The sequence below is a fragment of the Tamandua tetradactyla genome, chromosome 2 (assembly GCF_023851605.1).
Source record: "Tamandua tetradactyla isolate mTamTet1 chromosome 2, mTamTet1.pri, whole genome shotgun sequence".
NCBI lineage: Eukaryota > Metazoa > Chordata > Mammalia > Pilosa > Myrmecophagidae > Tamandua > Tamandua tetradactyla.
The window spans coordinates 190,249,819-190,269,152 of NC_135328.1; the positions used below are offsets into that span (position 1 = coordinate 190,249,819).

Genomic DNA, 19,334 nt, shown 5'->3' on the forward strand with positions numbered 1-19,334 from the left:
TTTTGTTTTGTTTTGTTTTGTTTTGACTTTACTATTATTACTTTTATTTTTGTCTCTATATTAACATTCTATATCTTTTTCGGTTATGTTGCTCGTTTTTCTAAACCGATGCAAATGTACTAAGAAATGATGATCATGCATCTATGTGATGATGTTAAGAATTACTGATTGCATATGTAGAATGGTATGATTTCTAAATGTTGGGTTAATTTCTTTTTTTCCCTTAATTAAAAAAAAAAAAAGAGAAGGGGTAATTGGAGCTGAAGGGATACACACTGTACAACGGGACTGGATATAAAAATTCAGAAATGGACAGCACAATACTACCCAATTGTAATGCAATTATGTTAAAACACTGAATGAAGCTGCATGTGAGGTATAGGTTTTTTGTTTTTTTTTTTCTTTCTATTAATGTTTTAATTCTTATTCTGTTGTCTTTTTTTTTTATTTCTTTTTCTAAATCGATGCAAATGTACTAAGAAATGATGAATATGCAACTATGTGATGTTATTAAGAATTACTGATTGTACATGTAGAATGGAATGATTTCTAATTGTTTTGTTAATTCTTTTTTTAATTAATTGAAAAAAAAAAAAAGAGGAAGGGGAAAGTGATGGATTCTACTGGGCAATTCATGAATCCAGAGATCCATTTCATGCAGTTTCATTATTATTTGTTGCATATCATCACCACTAAAATTTTCAGTCATTTTAGAAGAATATTTTTTGGCTATTTATGGGTTATTATTTCTTTTCCTATAATAAAATGACATTTAATTGTAAAAAAAAAAGAACTAGCACCATAAAGCTTCTACAAGAAAATGTAGGGAAATATCTTCAAAACCTGTTAGTAGGAAGTAGATTCCTAAACTTTACACCCAAAGCACAAGCAACAAAAGAAAAAAATAGATAAATGGGAATGCCTCAAAATCAAATGGTTCTGCACCTCAAAAGACAGTCAAAAAAGGTGAAGAGGCAACCAACTCAATGGGAGAAAATATTTGGAAATCACATATTGGACAAGGGTTTGATATCCTGTATACATAAAGAAAACATACACCCCAACAACAAAGGAACAAACAACCCAATTATAAAACGGTCTAAAGATATGAATAGGCAATTTTCTAAAGAGCAAATACAGATGGCTCCAAAGCACATGAAGAGATGCTCATTTTCATTAGCTATAAGGGAAATGCATGTCGAGACTACAATGAGATACCACCTCACACCTGTAAGAATGGCTGCTATTAAACAAATGGCAAACTACAAATGTTGGAGAGGATGTGGAGAAATTGGGACACTTATGCACTGCTGGTAGGAATGTACCATGGTACAGCCACTATGGAAGTCAGTATGGCAGTTCCTTAGGAAACTAAATACCGAGTTGTCCTATGACCCAGCAATAGCACTGTGAGATCAACAACTCCATCCTGACCCAAAGGGGGGAAAGAAGTATAGCAAATAAGGTATCAGTAGCTGAGAGAGTACAAATAGAGTCGAGAAGCTACTTTGGAGGTCACTCTTAACACAAGCTTCAGTTAGACATCACTACCTATCATAACCCAGGGCAATATACAAGATTCTACAAAGGTTCCACGCACTAGGGTAACTTCCCAGAAACCTACAACCTCCAGTGCGTCCCTGGACCAGATAAGTCCTGAAACCTAGAGAGCCCAGCCTCTCCCGAACCTCAGCTAGTTCCATCTCCCTACCCCATATTATTGACTTTTTCAACATAAAAAAGTCAGAATGGCCATAGCCAAATCCCCCTAAAGAGTCAGACAGACTAAGTGAAGATACTGTGAATTACTGATTATGTATGTTGCTTTATTTATTTTTTTAATTAATAAATTTTTAAAATGTAAAAATTAAAAAAAAATTTTTAAAAGAGTCAGACAGAAGGATCAAAGGTGATGGTGGAGTTATACAGAGAAGGTAGGGTTTAAGAAACGAATATGATTGTTGAATCACTTAACTGATATTTCCTTTAGTCTCCAGTATCTTAGAGCAGTAGAAGTGAAAACGTAAAATTGTGGAATTATAACCCATACCAAATTCTGAAATTTGTTTTACAACTAATTGGTGTGCTGTGCTTTGAAATTTGCTTTATTTGTATATGTTATTTGTCACAAAAAGGAAAAAAAAAGTCGACTGTGATAATAAAAAAATATTTATTCTTTCTAGCCTCCTACGTTTGGAGTAGCAAGAAGGAAAAATTGGAGATGATGGTATAGGAGCCCATGACAAACTCTGGGATCTGTCCTCTAACTACATGTTGAAAAGGGCTTTGAAAAGTCTTGTTTAAAAGTTGCAGCCTGAACAGAAGAGTGGCTAAACAAACTGTGGTATATACATACGATGGAATATTATGCAGCTTTAAGACAAGATAAACTTATGAACCATGTAATAACATGGATGGACCTAGAGAATATTATGCTGAGTGAATCCAGCCAAAAACTAAAGGACAAATACTGTATGGTCCCACTGATGTGAACGGACATTCGAGAATAAACTTGAAATATGTCATTGGTAACAGAGTTCAGCAGGAGTTAGAAACAGGGTAAGACAATGGGTAATTGAAGCTGAAGGGATACAGACTGTGCAACAGGACTAGATACAAAAACTCAAAAATGGACAGCACAATAATACCTAATTGTAAAGTAATCATGTTAAAACACTGAAGGAAGCTGCATCTGAGCTATAGGTTTTTGTTTTGTTTTGTTTTGTTTTGTTTTGATTTTACTATTATTACTTTTATTTTTTTCTCTATATTAACATTCTATATCTTTTTCGGTTATGTTGCTAGTTCTTCTAAACCAATGCAAATGTACTAAGAAATGATGATCATGCATCTATGTGATGATGTTAAGAATTAATGATTGCATGTGTAGAATGGTATGATCTCTAAATGTTGGGTTAATTTCTTTTTTTCCGTTAACTAAAAAAAAAAAAAAAAAAAGAGAAGGGATAATTGGAGATGAAGGGATACAGACTGTACAACGGGACTGGATATAAAAACTCAGAAATGGACAGCACAATACTACCCAATTGTAATGCAATTATGTTAAAACACTGAATGAAGCTGCATGTGAGGTATAGGTTTTTTGTTTTTGTTTTTTTTTCTTTCTATTATTGTTTTAATTCTTATTCTGTTGTCTTTTTATTTCTTTTTCTAAATTGATGCAAATGTACTAAGAAATGATGAATATGCAACTATGTGATGTTATTAAGAATTACTGATTGTACATGTAGATTGGAATGATTTCTAACTGTTTTGTTAATTCTTTTTTTAATTAATAAAAAAAAAAAAAAAAAAGTTGCAGCCTGGTCTCAGCTATGCTACATGGAATTAAGCAAAGATTCTTTCTCCATACTTGAGCTGCAAAGCCTAAGAAGGACTCCTCCCAGAACTAGCATGCTAACAACAGAGTAATCAGAAAGAAACCCTCCCAAAAAGGCAAAATGAATTTCTGGGAGGAGAGTCAGAGGTGTAAGGCAAGCCGCTTCTTGACACATGGAGAGACTTCCACCAGTTTCCATCTTGGGAAATTAGAATAGTATTAAATGTTTTTGTTTTTTTATATGGGCAGGCACCAGGAATTGAACCTGGGTCCTCTGGCATGGCAGGCGAGCATTCTTGCCTGCTGAGCCACCGAGGCCCACCAGTATTAAATGTTTTATATGATAAAAATTTCCATTTTCAAAGATAAATCTACCTCCAGTGTGTTAAAATAGAGCTGAGAATACAGTTAAGAAGAAGGAAAAATAGAGTTCTAAGACAAGGAAAGGTAGAAGCAAAGCAAACAAAAGAATACTAAAACTAGGATAGTAGCAGTACAAAGAAAAAAGATTTTTTAAATAATATCCGATATAGTCTCTCCAAGCCTTAGTTAGCAATTAAAACTAGATAATAAGGGAAAAGGAAGAAGCAAAGTTGACCCAGAGGTTTCTAACTTGGGTGACTAGGAGCCAATAACTAAAATAGAGAACACAGGAAGAAAAACAGGTTAAGGAGGAGGAAGCACTACTTGAGAGAGCAAGGACTTGGCAGGGGAGGAGGGAATAAAGACTCCCCTTCATTTCAGTATTTGTGAAATACCAAAAGACATGTCAAAGAATACAAATTTTGAAAAACAAAACAAAAACAAAGTAGAAAGGAAATCATATAATGTATTATTTAATGGGTAGTAGGTACTACTGTGGAAGATATGACATAAAATAATAAAGGCTGAAGGAACGATACTTACTGGGCATGTAAAAAGAGAGGAGCTGTGGGAGACAAAGGGGGAGGGTAAACTGCATATATATTTTTTTCCTGTAAGTGTGTTTGAATTTTTTAATCATATGTATATTACATGAGTCATATCATCAAGAATTATAAGCCAGAGAGAAAAAAGGGGGGGGGGGGGGTGGGAGAATTTACCATGCTTTTCCTGTATAAATGATATTAAATTATAACCAAATAGTTAATGATGGAATTCTTTATGGAAAAAGTCAAGTGAGTACATACAGAAGAATGATAGAAAATCACTCTTTTAATGAAATAATGAATCTAGGCCATCATCATCAATGGCTGATAAATTCATGAGGTGTAAAGAAGAAACTTTATAATGTTTAGATCCCACTGACCACCCCTAAATGAAAATGATCAATTTTGCTATCACTAAAAGTGGGAAAATCACTTATATACATTCTGAGATGATACAAAAAGCATTTCACAGTACCATCTAATAGTGTGCTATACATCATAATCTGTCCAGAAAAATCTCATGCTTATGACTATTGTCCCACTCTAATTATTAATAGCACCTCCTGCCATTTTTTAAATTGCCTTTGCTTAGAAATAAATTATATGGTCACTTTACTTAAGAATTTTTTTTGCCAAAGAAACTGAATCTAGTTCTCATTAAGCTTTACCTAATCAATTTCTCAAACTCAGATATACACTGAAATCACAGGGAAAATTTTAAACATACTCATGCTTAGATTCAACCCCATGGATTCCAACTTAACTGATCAGAGATGTGGCCTGGGGCTAGCTCCCCAAGTATGTACTTGATGCCATTGAACTGTACAATTAAAAACAGTTAAAATAGTAAATTTTAAGTTATATATATTTTACCACACACACAAAAAAAGTTTCCTAGGTAATTCTAAAAGTTTTGTTTCTGATTCTTTTTTAGGTGTAATAGTACTGGTTTATTTTGTTGTTGTTATTGTTTTTGCACAGGCAGGCACCAGGAACTGAACCTGGGTCTCCACCATGGCAGGTGAGAATTCTCCCACCAAGCCACCATCACACCACCCTGTCAGAGGTAATAGCATTGTGATTGCACTTTTTAAAAGTTCTTACTTGTTAAAAGTACACAAAAATTAAAAAATGTAATGTCTAGGATTTGGGTGAAAATATTTCAACAAAAAAAAAAAAGAAAAAGAAAAAAATAAAATGTGGAAAATTAGGTGAGAAAGGAACAGCAAAATGTTAACTGTTTAGTTGCTAAAGTTGGGTAACTAGAAGATTTGTGTTTGATATAGAATTATAAAACAATCTTTAAAAATCCTAATAAATATGTAGTATATATATACGGATATACATACAACACAAGTTTGTAATACAATATGTTGAAAGATGTGAGGGGAAACAAAGATGAAATTTGATCTCTGACCTCAAAAAACTTATACAGTAATAGGGAGTTTATATGCTTGATAAATAAAGAAAAGCCTATGCTCTTATTATTAAACCATACTAAAATGCCATTTTTATAGGTCAAATGGTCAAATATTTGCAATTTCATATGGTTCAACCTAATACTAAGCCATAATGCCTTCCTTTCTCTTTCCGTTACTAAAATACACATGAACATTTAGCTCAAAGTAAAATAGCCAGAATTTTTAAAGTACATGAGAAAGCCTTCTTTGAATAATAATTGGTCTCTAATACAAAATTCAACAAAACCTTCAAAAAGCCATAGAAATTATAATTTGTTTTGTATTTTCAAACTCCTATTTTCTTTAGTAAGTAAGAAAATCATTCCATTTTCTGAGGACATAGAATCTTTAAAATAAAACATTGTTTTAAAAGAATCAGCTTCTGTTTTTTAAAAAATAAACATGTGCATTGTAAAGATATATCTTAAGAGATTGGAGAGAGAAATGTTGAACATCATCGGCTTTGATGAATCAAGGTATCTTTCTCTGGATGCTTAAATTGGACATTTCTATAGACTTGTAATTGGGACATTTTCTCAGCCTTAGAACTGTAAACTAAGAATTTATTAAATTCTCATTTTTAAAAGCCATTCCATTTCTGGTATATTGCATTCTGGCAGCTAGCAAACTAGAACAGATTTTGGTTTCGGAGAGTGGGGTGCTGCTGCAGTTTGCAAATACCAAACATGTTGAAATAGCTTTTTAAATGGGTAAGGGGAAGAATTTGGAGAAGTTGTGAAAAGCTTGATAGAGAAGTCCTAGAATGCTTTGAAGAGACTGTTGGTAGAAATGTGGACTCTAAAGACACTTCTGATAAAGTTTTAAACAGAAATGAGACATGTGTCATTACAAACTGGAAGGAAGGCGATCCTTGTTTTAAAATGGCAGATAATCTGGCAAAGTTGACTACTGGCTTTGGCTGGAAGGCAGATTTTAAAACCCATGAACTTGGATATTTAGCAGAAGAGATCTCCAAATTAAATGTCAAAAGGACAGCCTTTCTCCTCACAATTTATAGTGAAACGAGACAGGAGAGAGATAAGGTGAAACTGAACTCTTGAGTATAAAGAAACCAGAAACTGAGGTCCTGGAAAATTCTGGGCCTCCAGAAAGGGAGACCCCAGAAAACAGTGCCCTGTGTGAGGATTTAACCTAATGTGAAACCAGTCAGCCATTTCAGAGAAAGTCAGGATCAGACATGGAGTTATCCAGGGAGGATTTGAGGAAATTCCTTACGTCTGATGGGCATGATCCAAGGCTACTGCATAGAAAGCCAGCAAGAGTGCTGTGGGACCTAGATAAACAGAGCTGCTGCCAGTCTAGACTGGGGGCTTCAGAAAAGGGACACATTGGAGGAAAAATAACTTCAGAGGCAAAACCATGGAGGCTGAGGTCTGAAGTCAAGAAGCCTCAGGCCAGGAGAGCAGACCTACCCAAGTTCGTGAAGAGGGTGAGTTTGCCCCAGAGGCAGAGGATAGGCCTTCCACCTCGTGGCAGTGGAAGAGTCATGCCGCCTCGGGCCTTGGAGAGGGTGAAGCACATTCCTTGGGGTTTGGGGACAGCCTGGCTACCACCACGTGGAGGGGTTGAGCGTGTGCCCTGGAGATGGCAGAGAGCCCTGGTGCAGCCCCAATGCTTGGAGAGAGTGGAGCCAAGAAAAGGGTGGTCTCCCCAGTGCCCCCAAGGTTGTATTTGGAGAGAGGCAGGCCCCTATGGAGGCCCTTGGAAAAGGTGGGACTGCTGCTTTCTAAAGCCCTGAGGATAAATGACTCTCAGACTTTGAAATCTAATGGACTTTGCCCTGCAGGTTTTTTGAAACTGTATGGGTCCAGTGACCCCTGCATTCCTTTCTCCCTATGGAAATGTGTATATGTATCCTATGAATGTTCCTTCTTTGCACATTGGCAGTAAAAAACTTGTTATGAGTTTTCAAAGGTCCACAGCAAATGGAGAAAATTTTGCCTTAGGACAGACCATGCTTGTAACTGACTTGATGAGATTTTATACTGTCTCTAATTTTGTACTTCATTTGTTTTGATACTGAAAGGTTTAAGGTTTTCTAATATTGTTACGGAATGAATGTATTTTGTGTTTGGAAAGAGCATGGCTTTTTGGGGTCCAAAGGTGGAATGTGCCAGTCTGAATCTGTGGTGGACCCCAGAAAAGCCATGCCCTTTAATCCTCATTCAATATTGCTGGGTGGGAGCATTTTAACTGTTTCCTTGAAGATGTGACCCACAAAATTGTGGGTGGTAACTCTTGATTAGATGATTTCCATGGAGGTGTGTCTCCACCCACTGAAGGTGGAGTTGCTTACTGGAATCCTTTAAAAGAGGAAACATTTTGGAGAGAGTCTTTTTTGGTAGAGCCACAAGAAAGCCAGCAGACGCCGCCATGTTCACCATGTGCCGTTTCAGCTGAGATAGAAACGTTGAACGTCATCGGCCTTCCAGAAATGGAATGGTTTTTAAAAAGGAGAATTTAATACATTGCTAGTTTACAGTTCTAAGGCCGAGAAAATGTTCCAATTACAACAAGTCTATAGAAATGTCCAATTTCAGCATCCAGGGAAAGATACCTCGGTTCATGAAAGCCAATGATGTTCAACATTTCTCTCTCACCTGGAAGGGCGCACATGGTGAACATGGCAGCGTCTGTTGGCTTTCTCGTGGCTCTACAAAAAGGGACTCTCTCCAAAATGTTTCTTCTTTTAAAGGATTCCAGCAAGCAGCTCCACCTTCAGTGGGTGGAGAAACATCTCCATGGAAATCATATAATCAAAAGTTACCACCCACTATTGGGTGGGTCACATCCTCATGGAAACAATCAAAATGTTCCCACCCAGCAATATTGAATGAGGATTAAAGGGCATGGCTTTTCTGGGGTCCACCACAGATTCAGACTGGCACAACATATTTTTTAGGGAAAAAGTGCATTTGATGTTTCCTAAGAAGTCATTCACATTAACATGATTTAAACATAATTCAAATTGTTTTTATATTCATAAATTCCAGAGAAAGAATTCTGTGCTTTCTCCCAAATGAGAATAGAACATAAACACGACAACAACTATTTCTCAATAAACAAAAGTTCTACCCTATGCTATGCATTATGTAGGCATCCCTTGTCAGTTCTGGGTGTATTAGAGTAGCTAGAGGGAAATGCCTGAAACCACTAAATTATAATACAAGCCTTGATTCTTGAAGAGGATTGTATAACTGTATAACTATATGGCTTTTAAGATGTGACCATGTAATTGTCAAAACTGTGTAACTGACACCCCCTTTATACAGTATATGGACAGATGAGTAAGAAAATAAAGACTAAAAATAAATAAATAATAGGAGGTGGGGGTTGGGTGTTCTTTTTTACTTTTATTTTTATTGTTTATGAAGTAATGAAAATGTTTCAAAATTGTGATGAATGTACAACTATATAATGGACAGTCCGAATCACTGATTGTATACTTCAGGTGATTACATGGTATGTGAACACATCTCAAAATTGCATTAAAAAGACTAAACACGCAAAAAAAAAAAAAAGAGAGAGAATATCATACCCATTAGGAGGGCTATTACTAAAAAAGTGGAAAATAATAAGGGTGAATGAAAATGTGGAGAAGTGGGAACTCTCATACACTGTTGGTTGGAATGTGAAATGTTGCAGCCAATGTGGAAAACAATGCCAGTTCCTCAAAAAGTTAATGAAGAATTACCATATGATCTGGCAATCCCACTTCTAGGTATATACCCCAAATAATGCAAAGCAGGGACTCAAACATTTGAACATCAATGTTTATAGCAGCATTAGTCACAATAACCAAAAGATGGAAGTAACCCAAGTGTACATCACTGGAAGAATGGAATAAAAAAATATGGTATGTACATATGGAATATTATTCAGCCATTAAAAAAAAAAGGAATGAAATCCTGTTAACCCTAAGGAACACTTAGGGCTCTATCTGAGATTCTACAAAACTTTCATGCACTAAGTTTATTTTCCAGAAACCTATAACGTCCAAATGGTTCCTAGGCCTCTTCAAGAATATTAACTAATTCCATCCTCCTACCTCTACTGTCAACACCTCTTTTCAACATATAAAAGTTAGAATGGACATAGCCCAAACACTCCTAACGAGTGGAAGAAAGATCAAAGGAGGAAGAGCTACAACAGAGAAGACAGGCCTTAACAAATGAGTATGACTGCTGAATCATTATGCTGATATTTCGTTCAGTCCACAGTGTCTTGGAGCAGCTAGAAGGAAAAGCCAGAAATGGTGGAACTGTCAGGTATATCAAATTTTTAAATCTGCCCCATAACTACATTTTTTTTATGCTGTATGGCAGGAGTCACATTTTATTCTTTTTTCATGTGAGAATCCTGTTACTGCAGCACCATTTGTTGAATTTTTGTTCATTTTCTCTTTCTTTGCTTGTTCGTTTGTTTTTTGGGGGAAAAAACATGGGCTGGGAATCAAATTTGGGTCTCCTGCATGGCAGGTGAGAATTCTACCACTGAACTATCCTTGCAATCCCTCCGTAACTACTTCTTATAATGTACTTTCTATTGCTTTCTTCTATGTTATATTTCACAACAAAAAAAAATGTTTGTTTTTTTTTTTAAACAATGAAGTTCTGATGCATGCTACAAGATGGATGAGCATTAAAGACATCCTGTTGAGTTAAAGTCAGATACAAGGGGGCAAATATTATATTATTTCACTTATCTGGAAAGACTAGAATATGGAAATTCACAGAGGCAGAAAGTAGATTGGAAGTAACCAAGGGCAAAGTGATTGGAACAGGAACTACTGATTTCTTTCTTAGGATGGATTACATGATGTGTGAATAAAACTGTTTAAAAATAAAGAGCAATGAAATTATCTAAAATTGAGTGTTCATGGACTGTGGACTTTGGGTATTATACATGATGCCTAATGAACGCAGGTGGCTGAAGGATGCACTGACTGAGAAGTAGATTGGCAAACAATGGTATTTACATATGATCAAATATTGTGCTGCTACAAAAAGGAAAGAAGTTGTGAGGAATACAACATTGTGAATGAACCTTTGGGACATTTGGTGAGGCAAAATAAGCCACAAACAAAAGAGCAATTATTGTATGGTATCCTTTAAAAAATGCTTATAAGAAAACAGGGACCTAGACTGTGAGCACCTACAGCAGTCACATTTAGTCCAAAGTGGTAATTATTATTTCTGGCTTTTGAGAGGCTGTTTTATATATATATAACCTGGTAGTTAGAGATAAGAACAAAGATGATCAGGTCAGGATTAAGGTAATTCAGAACACAGGGGTAAGGAAGACATTGTCTGTATTTTAAAACCTCACCTACAAATTGAGACTAAAGAAAGAAAGGTTTATCTTGTCTAGAACCAAAATTTTCTGTAGCACATAATCTAACTCAACCTGTCTGGATAGGTCATTTAAACAACTGAAACACAGGGAGCCCAGAATAAGAATGAGGGCCTTTAATCCTGTATAGCTTAATGTAATTAATGCCTGGATACATCCTAGAACATATTAGGTAGATAATCAAAAAGTACTGGCAAAGTCCCTTGAGGGATGTGGGGGAAAATGGAACTATTAAACTTTACCACCAGGGAAATACCTGATACTGTGTCAAACATTAGAGACACCCAAATCAATAGGCCAAGCCCTAGATCTTGAGGCTTGCTCTTGTGAAGCTTATGGATTTAGCGGAGAAGCTTAGTCTACTTATAGGTATGCCTAAGAGTTACTTCTGGAGGACCTCTTTTGTTGCTCAGATGTGACCAAATTCCTCTAAGCCCAAATCTGCAAGTGAAATCACTGCCCTCCCCTCTATGTGGGACATGACATCCAGAGGTTAAAGTCTCCCTGGAAGCATGGGAAATGACACCCAGTGATGAGTCTGGCCCTGGCACTGTGAGATTAACAATGCATCCCGACCCCTGAGAGAGTTCAGAGTTGAGAGGCTACTCTGGAGGTCACTCTTACGCAAACGTCAGTTACACATTGCTACCTATCATAACTTGTTAAACCCCAACCAAAACCATTCCTGCCAGTCCTAAAAACACCTAGGGCAATGTATAAAATTCTACAAAGGTTCCATGTACTAGGGTAACTTTCCAGAAACCTACAGGCTTCAGACAGGTCCCTGGTCCAGATAAGTCCTGAAAGCTAGAGGGGCCAGCCTCTCCAGAACATCAGCTAGTTCCATTTCCCTACCCCGTATTATCAGCAGCCTCTTCCAACATGAAACAGTTAGAATGGGCATACCCAAATACCCCTAGAAAAGGGGAGAAAGATCAAAGGTGACGGTGGAGTTTTAAAGAGAAAGTAGGGTTTAACAAATGAGTATGATTACTGAAGCATTAAAATAATATTTTGTTTAGTCTCCAGTATCTTAGAGTAGCTAGAAGTAAAAACCTAAAATTGTGGAATGTAACCCACACCAAACTTTGAAATCTGTTCTACAACTAATTGTTGATATGCTTTGAAATGTATTATTTTGTATATATGTTATTTTTCACAAAAAAGGTCGACTGTGATGATAAAAACATATTTATTCCTTCTAGCCTCCATTGTTCTGGAGCAGCTAAAAAGATAAAATCTGAGGTGATGGTATGGTAGCCCATGACCAACTCTGGGATCTGTCCTGTAACTACCTGTTGAAGAGTGCTTTGAAAACTGTTGCTTTCTTCTTTCTTTGCTTTGTATATATATGCTATATCATACATTTTAAAAAGTCAAAAAATAAATAAACAAAGAGCAAACCAACTGGAGAAAATGTGGTGAAAGAGATTACCTATTCACTGTTCACAGGGAAGCTGAGAGGTGCAGCCCCTCTGGAATGCAGTATGGTGATTTCACAGTAGGATAGGGGTGGGGATGCCGTATGATTCTGCAAACTTGTTGCTAAGTATACACCTGAGGAACTGAGAGTGGGGTCTGGAATGGGCATATGCACACTAGTGTGTATGGCAGCTGTGTTCAGGATTCCAAATGGATGGAGGTGGCCTAAGGGTACGAAGACTGAGGAACGGAAGGGGGAACTGTGGTGTACATATACAATGGACTATTGAGTAGCTGCAAGAACGGATGAAGTTATGAGGCATGAAACTAGGTAAATGAAACTTGAGGACAGTACGTTGAATGAAATGTCAAAAATAAGAAGCAAATATTATCATGCCTCACTTATATGGACTACCCATAATATACAAACTCAGAGTATAACATAGAAAGTCAAGACCATGGGTTATCACATTGGGACCTATTGTAAAGGGCTCTAGATTATAAGTTTTTACTGCAGTCACATCTATTCTGGAGTTGTAACTATTATCTCTGAATTCTGAGATACTGAGTTATTTGTAAATTACCCAGTCATTCCATGAAACTTCGGATATTTATGTGACACCTGAGACTCGGAGACTCAGAGTTCAAGCTCTGAAGCTATGAAAGTCAGCATTACTCCATATAGTAACTCCTTAAAAAGTTGAAAAATGGATCAGACTTCGACTAAAGATATGAATGAAGCTGATTTGGGCAGGACTAATGCAAATAAAAGGATGATTTCATCCATATTTTAAAACTTCAACTTCTACGTGAGACCAAAGGGAGGGATGTTTATTTGGTGCTATTTTGGGTAGCACATTATCTACTTTAACTTGTATGGACAGTTTATTTGAACATCATAATTACATGGAATCTTGAAAAGGGCAGAAGATTTTGTTGGTTTGTACAGGCTAGTGTGATGATGCCCTGATACATCCCAGAGTAATCTGGGAAGAAAGGAAGAAATACTCAACTTCCCTATCTGGGGAATTCCTGATATTCTTGCCAGCAGTGGAGACAACCCACTCAATAGGCTGGGCCCTCAATTCTGAAACTTATTCCTGCAAAGGAGACGCTAAGCCTACTTATAATCATGCTAACAGTCACCCACAGAGAACCTCTTTTGTTTCTCAGATGTGGCCTCTCTCTCGAAGTCAACTTGGCAGGTGAACTCACTATCTACCCTGTGCTGGTTTGAAAGGATGTATGTACCCTTGAAAAGCCATGTTTTAATCAAAATCCCATTTCGTAAACACAGAATAATCCCTATTCAATATTGTATGTAATTAGACAATCTCCCTGGAGATGTAACCCAATCAAGAGTGGTTGTTAAACTGGATTACAGGAGGCGTGTCTCCACCCATTTGGGTGGATCTTGATTGGTTTACTGGATTCCTATAAAAGAGGAAACATTTTGGAGAATGAGAGGTTCAGAGAAAGCAGAGCAGAACAACAGAGCCACAAGAAGCAGAGTTCATTAGCCAGTGACCTTTGGAGATGAAGAACGAAAATGCCTCCCAGGGAGCTTCATGAAACAGGAAACCAGGAGAGAAAACTAGCAGATGATGTCGTGTTCGCCATGTGCCTTTCAGCCAAGACAGAAACCCTGTGTTCGCCATGTGCCTTCCACTTGAAAGAGAAATCTTGAACTTCATCGGCCTTCTTGAACCAAGGTATCTTTCCCTGGATGCCTTTGACTGGATACTTCTACAGACTTGTTTTAATTGGGGCATTTTCTTGGCCTTAGAACTATAAACTGGCAACTTATTAAATTTCCCTTTTTAAAAAGCCATTCCATTTCTGGTATATTGCATCCCAGCAGCTAGCAAACTAGAACACCCCCCTCACATGGGACATGACTCCTGGGGATTAGAGGGGACTCAGCATCATGGGATTGAGAAAGCCTTCTTGACCAAAAGCGGGAAGAGAGAAATGAGACAAAATAAAGTTTTAGTGGCTGAGAGATTTCAGAGTCAAGATATTATCCTGGAGGTTATTCTGATACATTATACAGATATCCCTTTTTAGTTTATGGTGTTTTGGAGTGGTTAGAGGAAGTACATGAAACTGCTGAACTGTATTCCAGTAGTCTTGATTCTTGAAGATGATTGTATAACTACATAGCTTTTACAATGTGACTGTGTGATTGTGAAAACCTTGTGTCTGATGCTCCCTTTACCCAGGGTATGGACAGATGAGTAAAAAAATAAGGACAAAAAAATAAATAAATAATGGGGTGTGTGTGTGTGTGTGGAATAAGGGGGTAAAAAAAAAAAAGTTACCAGGGGGAGGGAGGATGGGGAGGAATGGGGAGTTAATGCTTAATGGGAACAGAATTTCTGTTTGGGGTGATAGAAAAATTTTGGTATTGGATAGTGACAATGGTAGCACCACACTGTGAATGTAATTAATACCAGTAAATTTAAAGTAGTAAAAATGGGAAGTTTTATATTGCATATGTTACCACGATAAAAAAAAAAAAACAGCCTAATTGTCAAGTGATACTTCATCCTGGTTTAGCCAAATGTTATGATGTTGATCAAATCTCTCTGACTCAATTTCCTCTTTCATAAAATGAACAATAGCAGTGATTATCTTATTAAATTAATGATGACTGAAACATATATTACATATAAAATACCTAGAATAATGATCGACATTTAAATGTTTGCAAAATCAACTACTGTTATCATTATTTACAGTTGCTCTGCTAGTTAGAAGATGGCAAGCAGTGAAAAGAACTCAGGATCACTGTCAATACTAGAATGGCCTCTTCAAATGTTCTCTATACAAAGAGCCTATCCATTTTAAAGTAGATGATTTTCATTGTATACATATGGACAGCATGTATTTTTAATGATATGATCCACCAAGTTTTTAAGTAATACATTTAGCAAAAAAGGAAAAATTCATTAAGGAATTAAAAGGGATCAAATTTTCACAATTACTTTATTATAAAATATTAAATAACAAAAATCCAGAACAAGAATTCCCCACATTTCATCATATAATGAAATCAATGTGTTTGTTATTTCTTTTTCCTATTCTAGATGCATACTTAATTTTTACATATTTACAATAATATTATAGACACTATTTGCTACATTTTCTCTTAATATTATACCATCAATATTATGTCATTTTGCAAAAATTTCCCCCTTATTTTCCACTACTCCTTTTCCTTTCCTTTCCCATCCCCATGCCATGAAGGTAAGCAACGTTAACAGCCTGAGATGTATACCTCCATAACTTTCTCCAAATTCATACATATACATGCATATATAGACACAATGGAGATGGAAGAGAGAAAATCACTTTGTTTTTACAAAAATGGAAGAACACTAATTATACATATGCTTTCTTTTTCTTGTAAGCAAACCAAATATATATACCTCAATTCAATATAACAAGTTTATATTGAAAATGGATATGGCTTACTAGACTAGGTAATAATATGCATTTACAAAAATAATACATTTTTGGATGTGAACTTTGAAAGCATATTGACATTTTACAACAAAATATAGCCAGATTTAGTTAGACCTTACAATTCATAATATACTGTTTAAGAGCCATGCATACATAACTGAACTATTTATGAATTTTAAAGCCTAGTTTTAAAAACAATTTACAATCTTAAAAAAATTCACAGATAATATCCCAAAAATATCCTGAATTAAAGTGCATGTGCATGTGTTTACAATGCTCACCTTCATACAGAGTACCAGGACATGAACTGCATTCTCTCTATAGCAGAGATGATAACTATAATGCTGGCCCATCCACATTTTCAGCACCCCCACCATGTTCAAGATTGAGGGACTGACATTCAAGAGCAGACTATATTCACAGAATACAATCAAATCAACCTTGTCTAATTAACACCTATTGATCTCACTGCCCACAAGCATGAAAATAGCACAGAAAAAAATGCCTAAAAAGGACCGAAGTACTACGTAGTCTTAAAATACCACAGTCCCCCAAAGCAGTCAGAAGATCTCTAAATCTAGATCCAAGGAAAGAACTTAAATATGTAAAGGATGGTAAAGCCCAAAAACTTATAAAACAGGTAACTTAGTAACCAAGTCATTAAGTCTTAGGTAAACATTTTTTATCAAAAATCAAAAAAATCTTTTGAGTTCCTATTATGGGAAAGTCACAGATTTGGGAGATGCAAAACACAGTAAAATAGACTCAACTCTCTAAAGGAGTTCACAATTTAGCAGGACAGCCATAATACATTATCCTAAAAGATCATAAATACCATAGCCCAATGTCTAGCAGACATCTCAACAACTAGCATAGGTGCTCAACAACCTCTATAACCCACAATTATAAAGACCAAAGACAATAAACATCATACAGTATCAGAGCATCAATACAATTTCAGATTTAAAAACCTAAAGTTATTACCTAGGCCATTGTAAATAATTTAACTGTCTAAAGGCTAACAGTCAAATCATTTCTAAAAAAAAAATTACTGAACAGTACCCACTCATATGGAATATTTATATGAAATTTACATGTAGTGTGGCACACACACACAAAAGTGAATAAATGCACATGGACCATTTAGGACAACCCTACCAAATATTCTAATCAAATATCAAAAACAAAGTGGATCACGGAGCTAAATGATACTGAATGCAGCCCTGTTTCACAACGAAGCTAGTAAAATAATGGAGAAAGCCTGCACAAAGTCTATGTAAGGTATATATTAAAAAATAATAACATTACGGGGGTAAAAGGGTAGTTCAGTGGTAGAATTCTTGCCTGCCATGCAGGAGACCCAGGTTTGATTCCCAGCCTGTGCAGTTTCACACACACAAAAATCAACAAATGGTGCTTCAATAATGGGATACTCTACTCACCATGGAAAAAAAATGAAATGTGACCTCCACGCATACAAAAAACAATAACAATAACAAAGTTTCAATTATGATTAATGTGGATCTTTTAAGTATACCACAAGAGAATGAGGAATATATTTAAAATCCAGTTAAATTCACTGCCAAAATACATATTTTCTAGAAAACGTTTTGGTACAGGATGAATAACAACAACATTAATATCAATTGGATGCAGAGATTTCCTTGGATGAGCCTTATACATCTAAAATAATTTACCCTACATTTTTTAAATTGGTGGGCCATAAGTCATATGTCTTTACTAAAGAAAATGAGGATCCAGTTCAAAATTGTCTCACAGCTTGAATAATAATTTAAAGTTTTAAAATACATGCATTCCATATCCAATATTTATACTAAATGAACAATTTGAACATATACAGCTTAACACTCCATGACTATTGATTCAGGGGTTCTAAAATTTTGTGATCCTAAATCTATTAACATTAAACTTTTAATTGCTCAAATATACTATAGTGAAGCGCATTAAAACAGCATGACTGATGAATGGATAAAGGGAAGGACAGTGATAAAACAGGTATAGTAGTAGAATCTAGGTTGTTGGGTATGGATGTATTTTACAGAATTTTTTTCAACTCCAAATAAATTACTGCAAAAATGCTATTTGACACTTCTTTGGTTATTTATAATTTAAATTTTTAAGAAAAGAAACATAGACCAAAGAAACTCCCACGAGGCATCCAACACAGGCAAAGTAGTTGAGACAAACTGGATTAAAATCCCAACTCAGACTTTTAACTAGGTGCTTGACTTGAATAAACTACCCAACCCCTACATGCCTGTATTTCCTCATCCGCAAAATAGGCTTTACACGTAGTTGCTGAGAAGTTAATCTACTCATATATTGCACTCAGCACATAGTAAGCACTCAATAAAATGCTGATTGTAACATTATGATGAGGTTGCCAATTTTATGTAAATTCTCAATAAAGAATAAGTAGTGAATTTTTACACGGTCGGCTTAACTCTAATTTGATCATTTGGGGACCATTCCCAAAAAGTTGATTCTTGATAGGAAACTACTGCTTAACAGGCTAATGGGGGAGGAAGTAAAAGTAAAGTGTGAAAAATATTGCTCAATCGATAGTATAATGTTTTCTCGATTTGAGAAAGAAATCATTCAGAATTAAATACGGAAAGTTTAACACAAACTTCAAAAGACACTCATCAACTATGGAGAACTGCCTTCACCTCTGCAAGTTGGTTGGGTATACATCCTAGTTACGACAAAACTTGTCATACTTCTCCACGTTCCTAAGCGCAGGGAAAGAGGATAGACTAAATCAGCACATTTATAGTTACCAAAATCTCTCTCCTAAATCAGGACATGCCAACGATCCCACTTCTTCACAGGTAAGAACACCACCCGCACTTTGGTCTTAATAACGGTTATGGGGGAGGGGGGAAGGAAGGGAGGAAAATGAATTCCCAATGGTGTTACTGAACAACCCTCCTGATTATTCCTCTAGAGACCGCTCCACGACTTACTACCACCACCGCCTCACCTGACCTCTCCCCTGTTAAACTTCCATGGACTCTGATTTACTAAAGATGCACTTAAGAATCGGACATCTTCCCTCCTCTGGTCCAGATAATCCACCCCCAGAGCTAGGGGGAATAAAAAAGGCAAATAACTGCCCCCGCCCCTCCCCCTTCCCAACCAGAAACAAATCTTTGTCCCACCTGCCTAAGAACCATTTGCCAGGGCGCTCCAGACGCAAGGCTACCTCGGTCCTGCCCGCAACCCTTCTACAACTGGGCCTCGACGACCCCTCCACTAACGTGAGCATGGCCAATTTGCGTCCCGGGCTCCCGCTCCGGGCCGCGGCCCCCGCCCCGCCCCCCGCCGCCCGAGTTCTGCCTC

General features: G+C 36.5%; 1 protein-coding gene across 12 annotated transcripts in view; it reads right to left on the reverse strand.

Annotated features, from left to right (window-relative positions):
• The window catches only part of ZMYM4 (zinc finger MYM-type containing 4), a 273,687-nt gene that overhangs the window by 253,935 nt on the left and 418 nt on the right, over positions 1–19,334 (reverse strand). For 3 of the 12 annotated variants that reach the window (XM_077150331.1, XM_077150332.1, XM_077150340.1), the window contains exon 2: positions 18,662–18,724. The exons of 7 other annotated variants lie outside the window; for them this stretch is intronic. Coding sequence is in view for 1 of the 5 variants with exons in the window: in XM_077150330.1 (XP_077006445.1) it covers positions 19,154–19,168 (15 nt within the window). In the remaining 4 variants the exon portion in view is untranslated. Of the gene's footprint in view, positions 1–18,661; positions 18,725–18,772; positions 19,100–19,153; positions 19,285–19,334 lie in introns of those variants that run through there. 2 more of the 12 variants (XM_077150330.1, XM_077150334.1) reach the window with 2 other exon arrangements.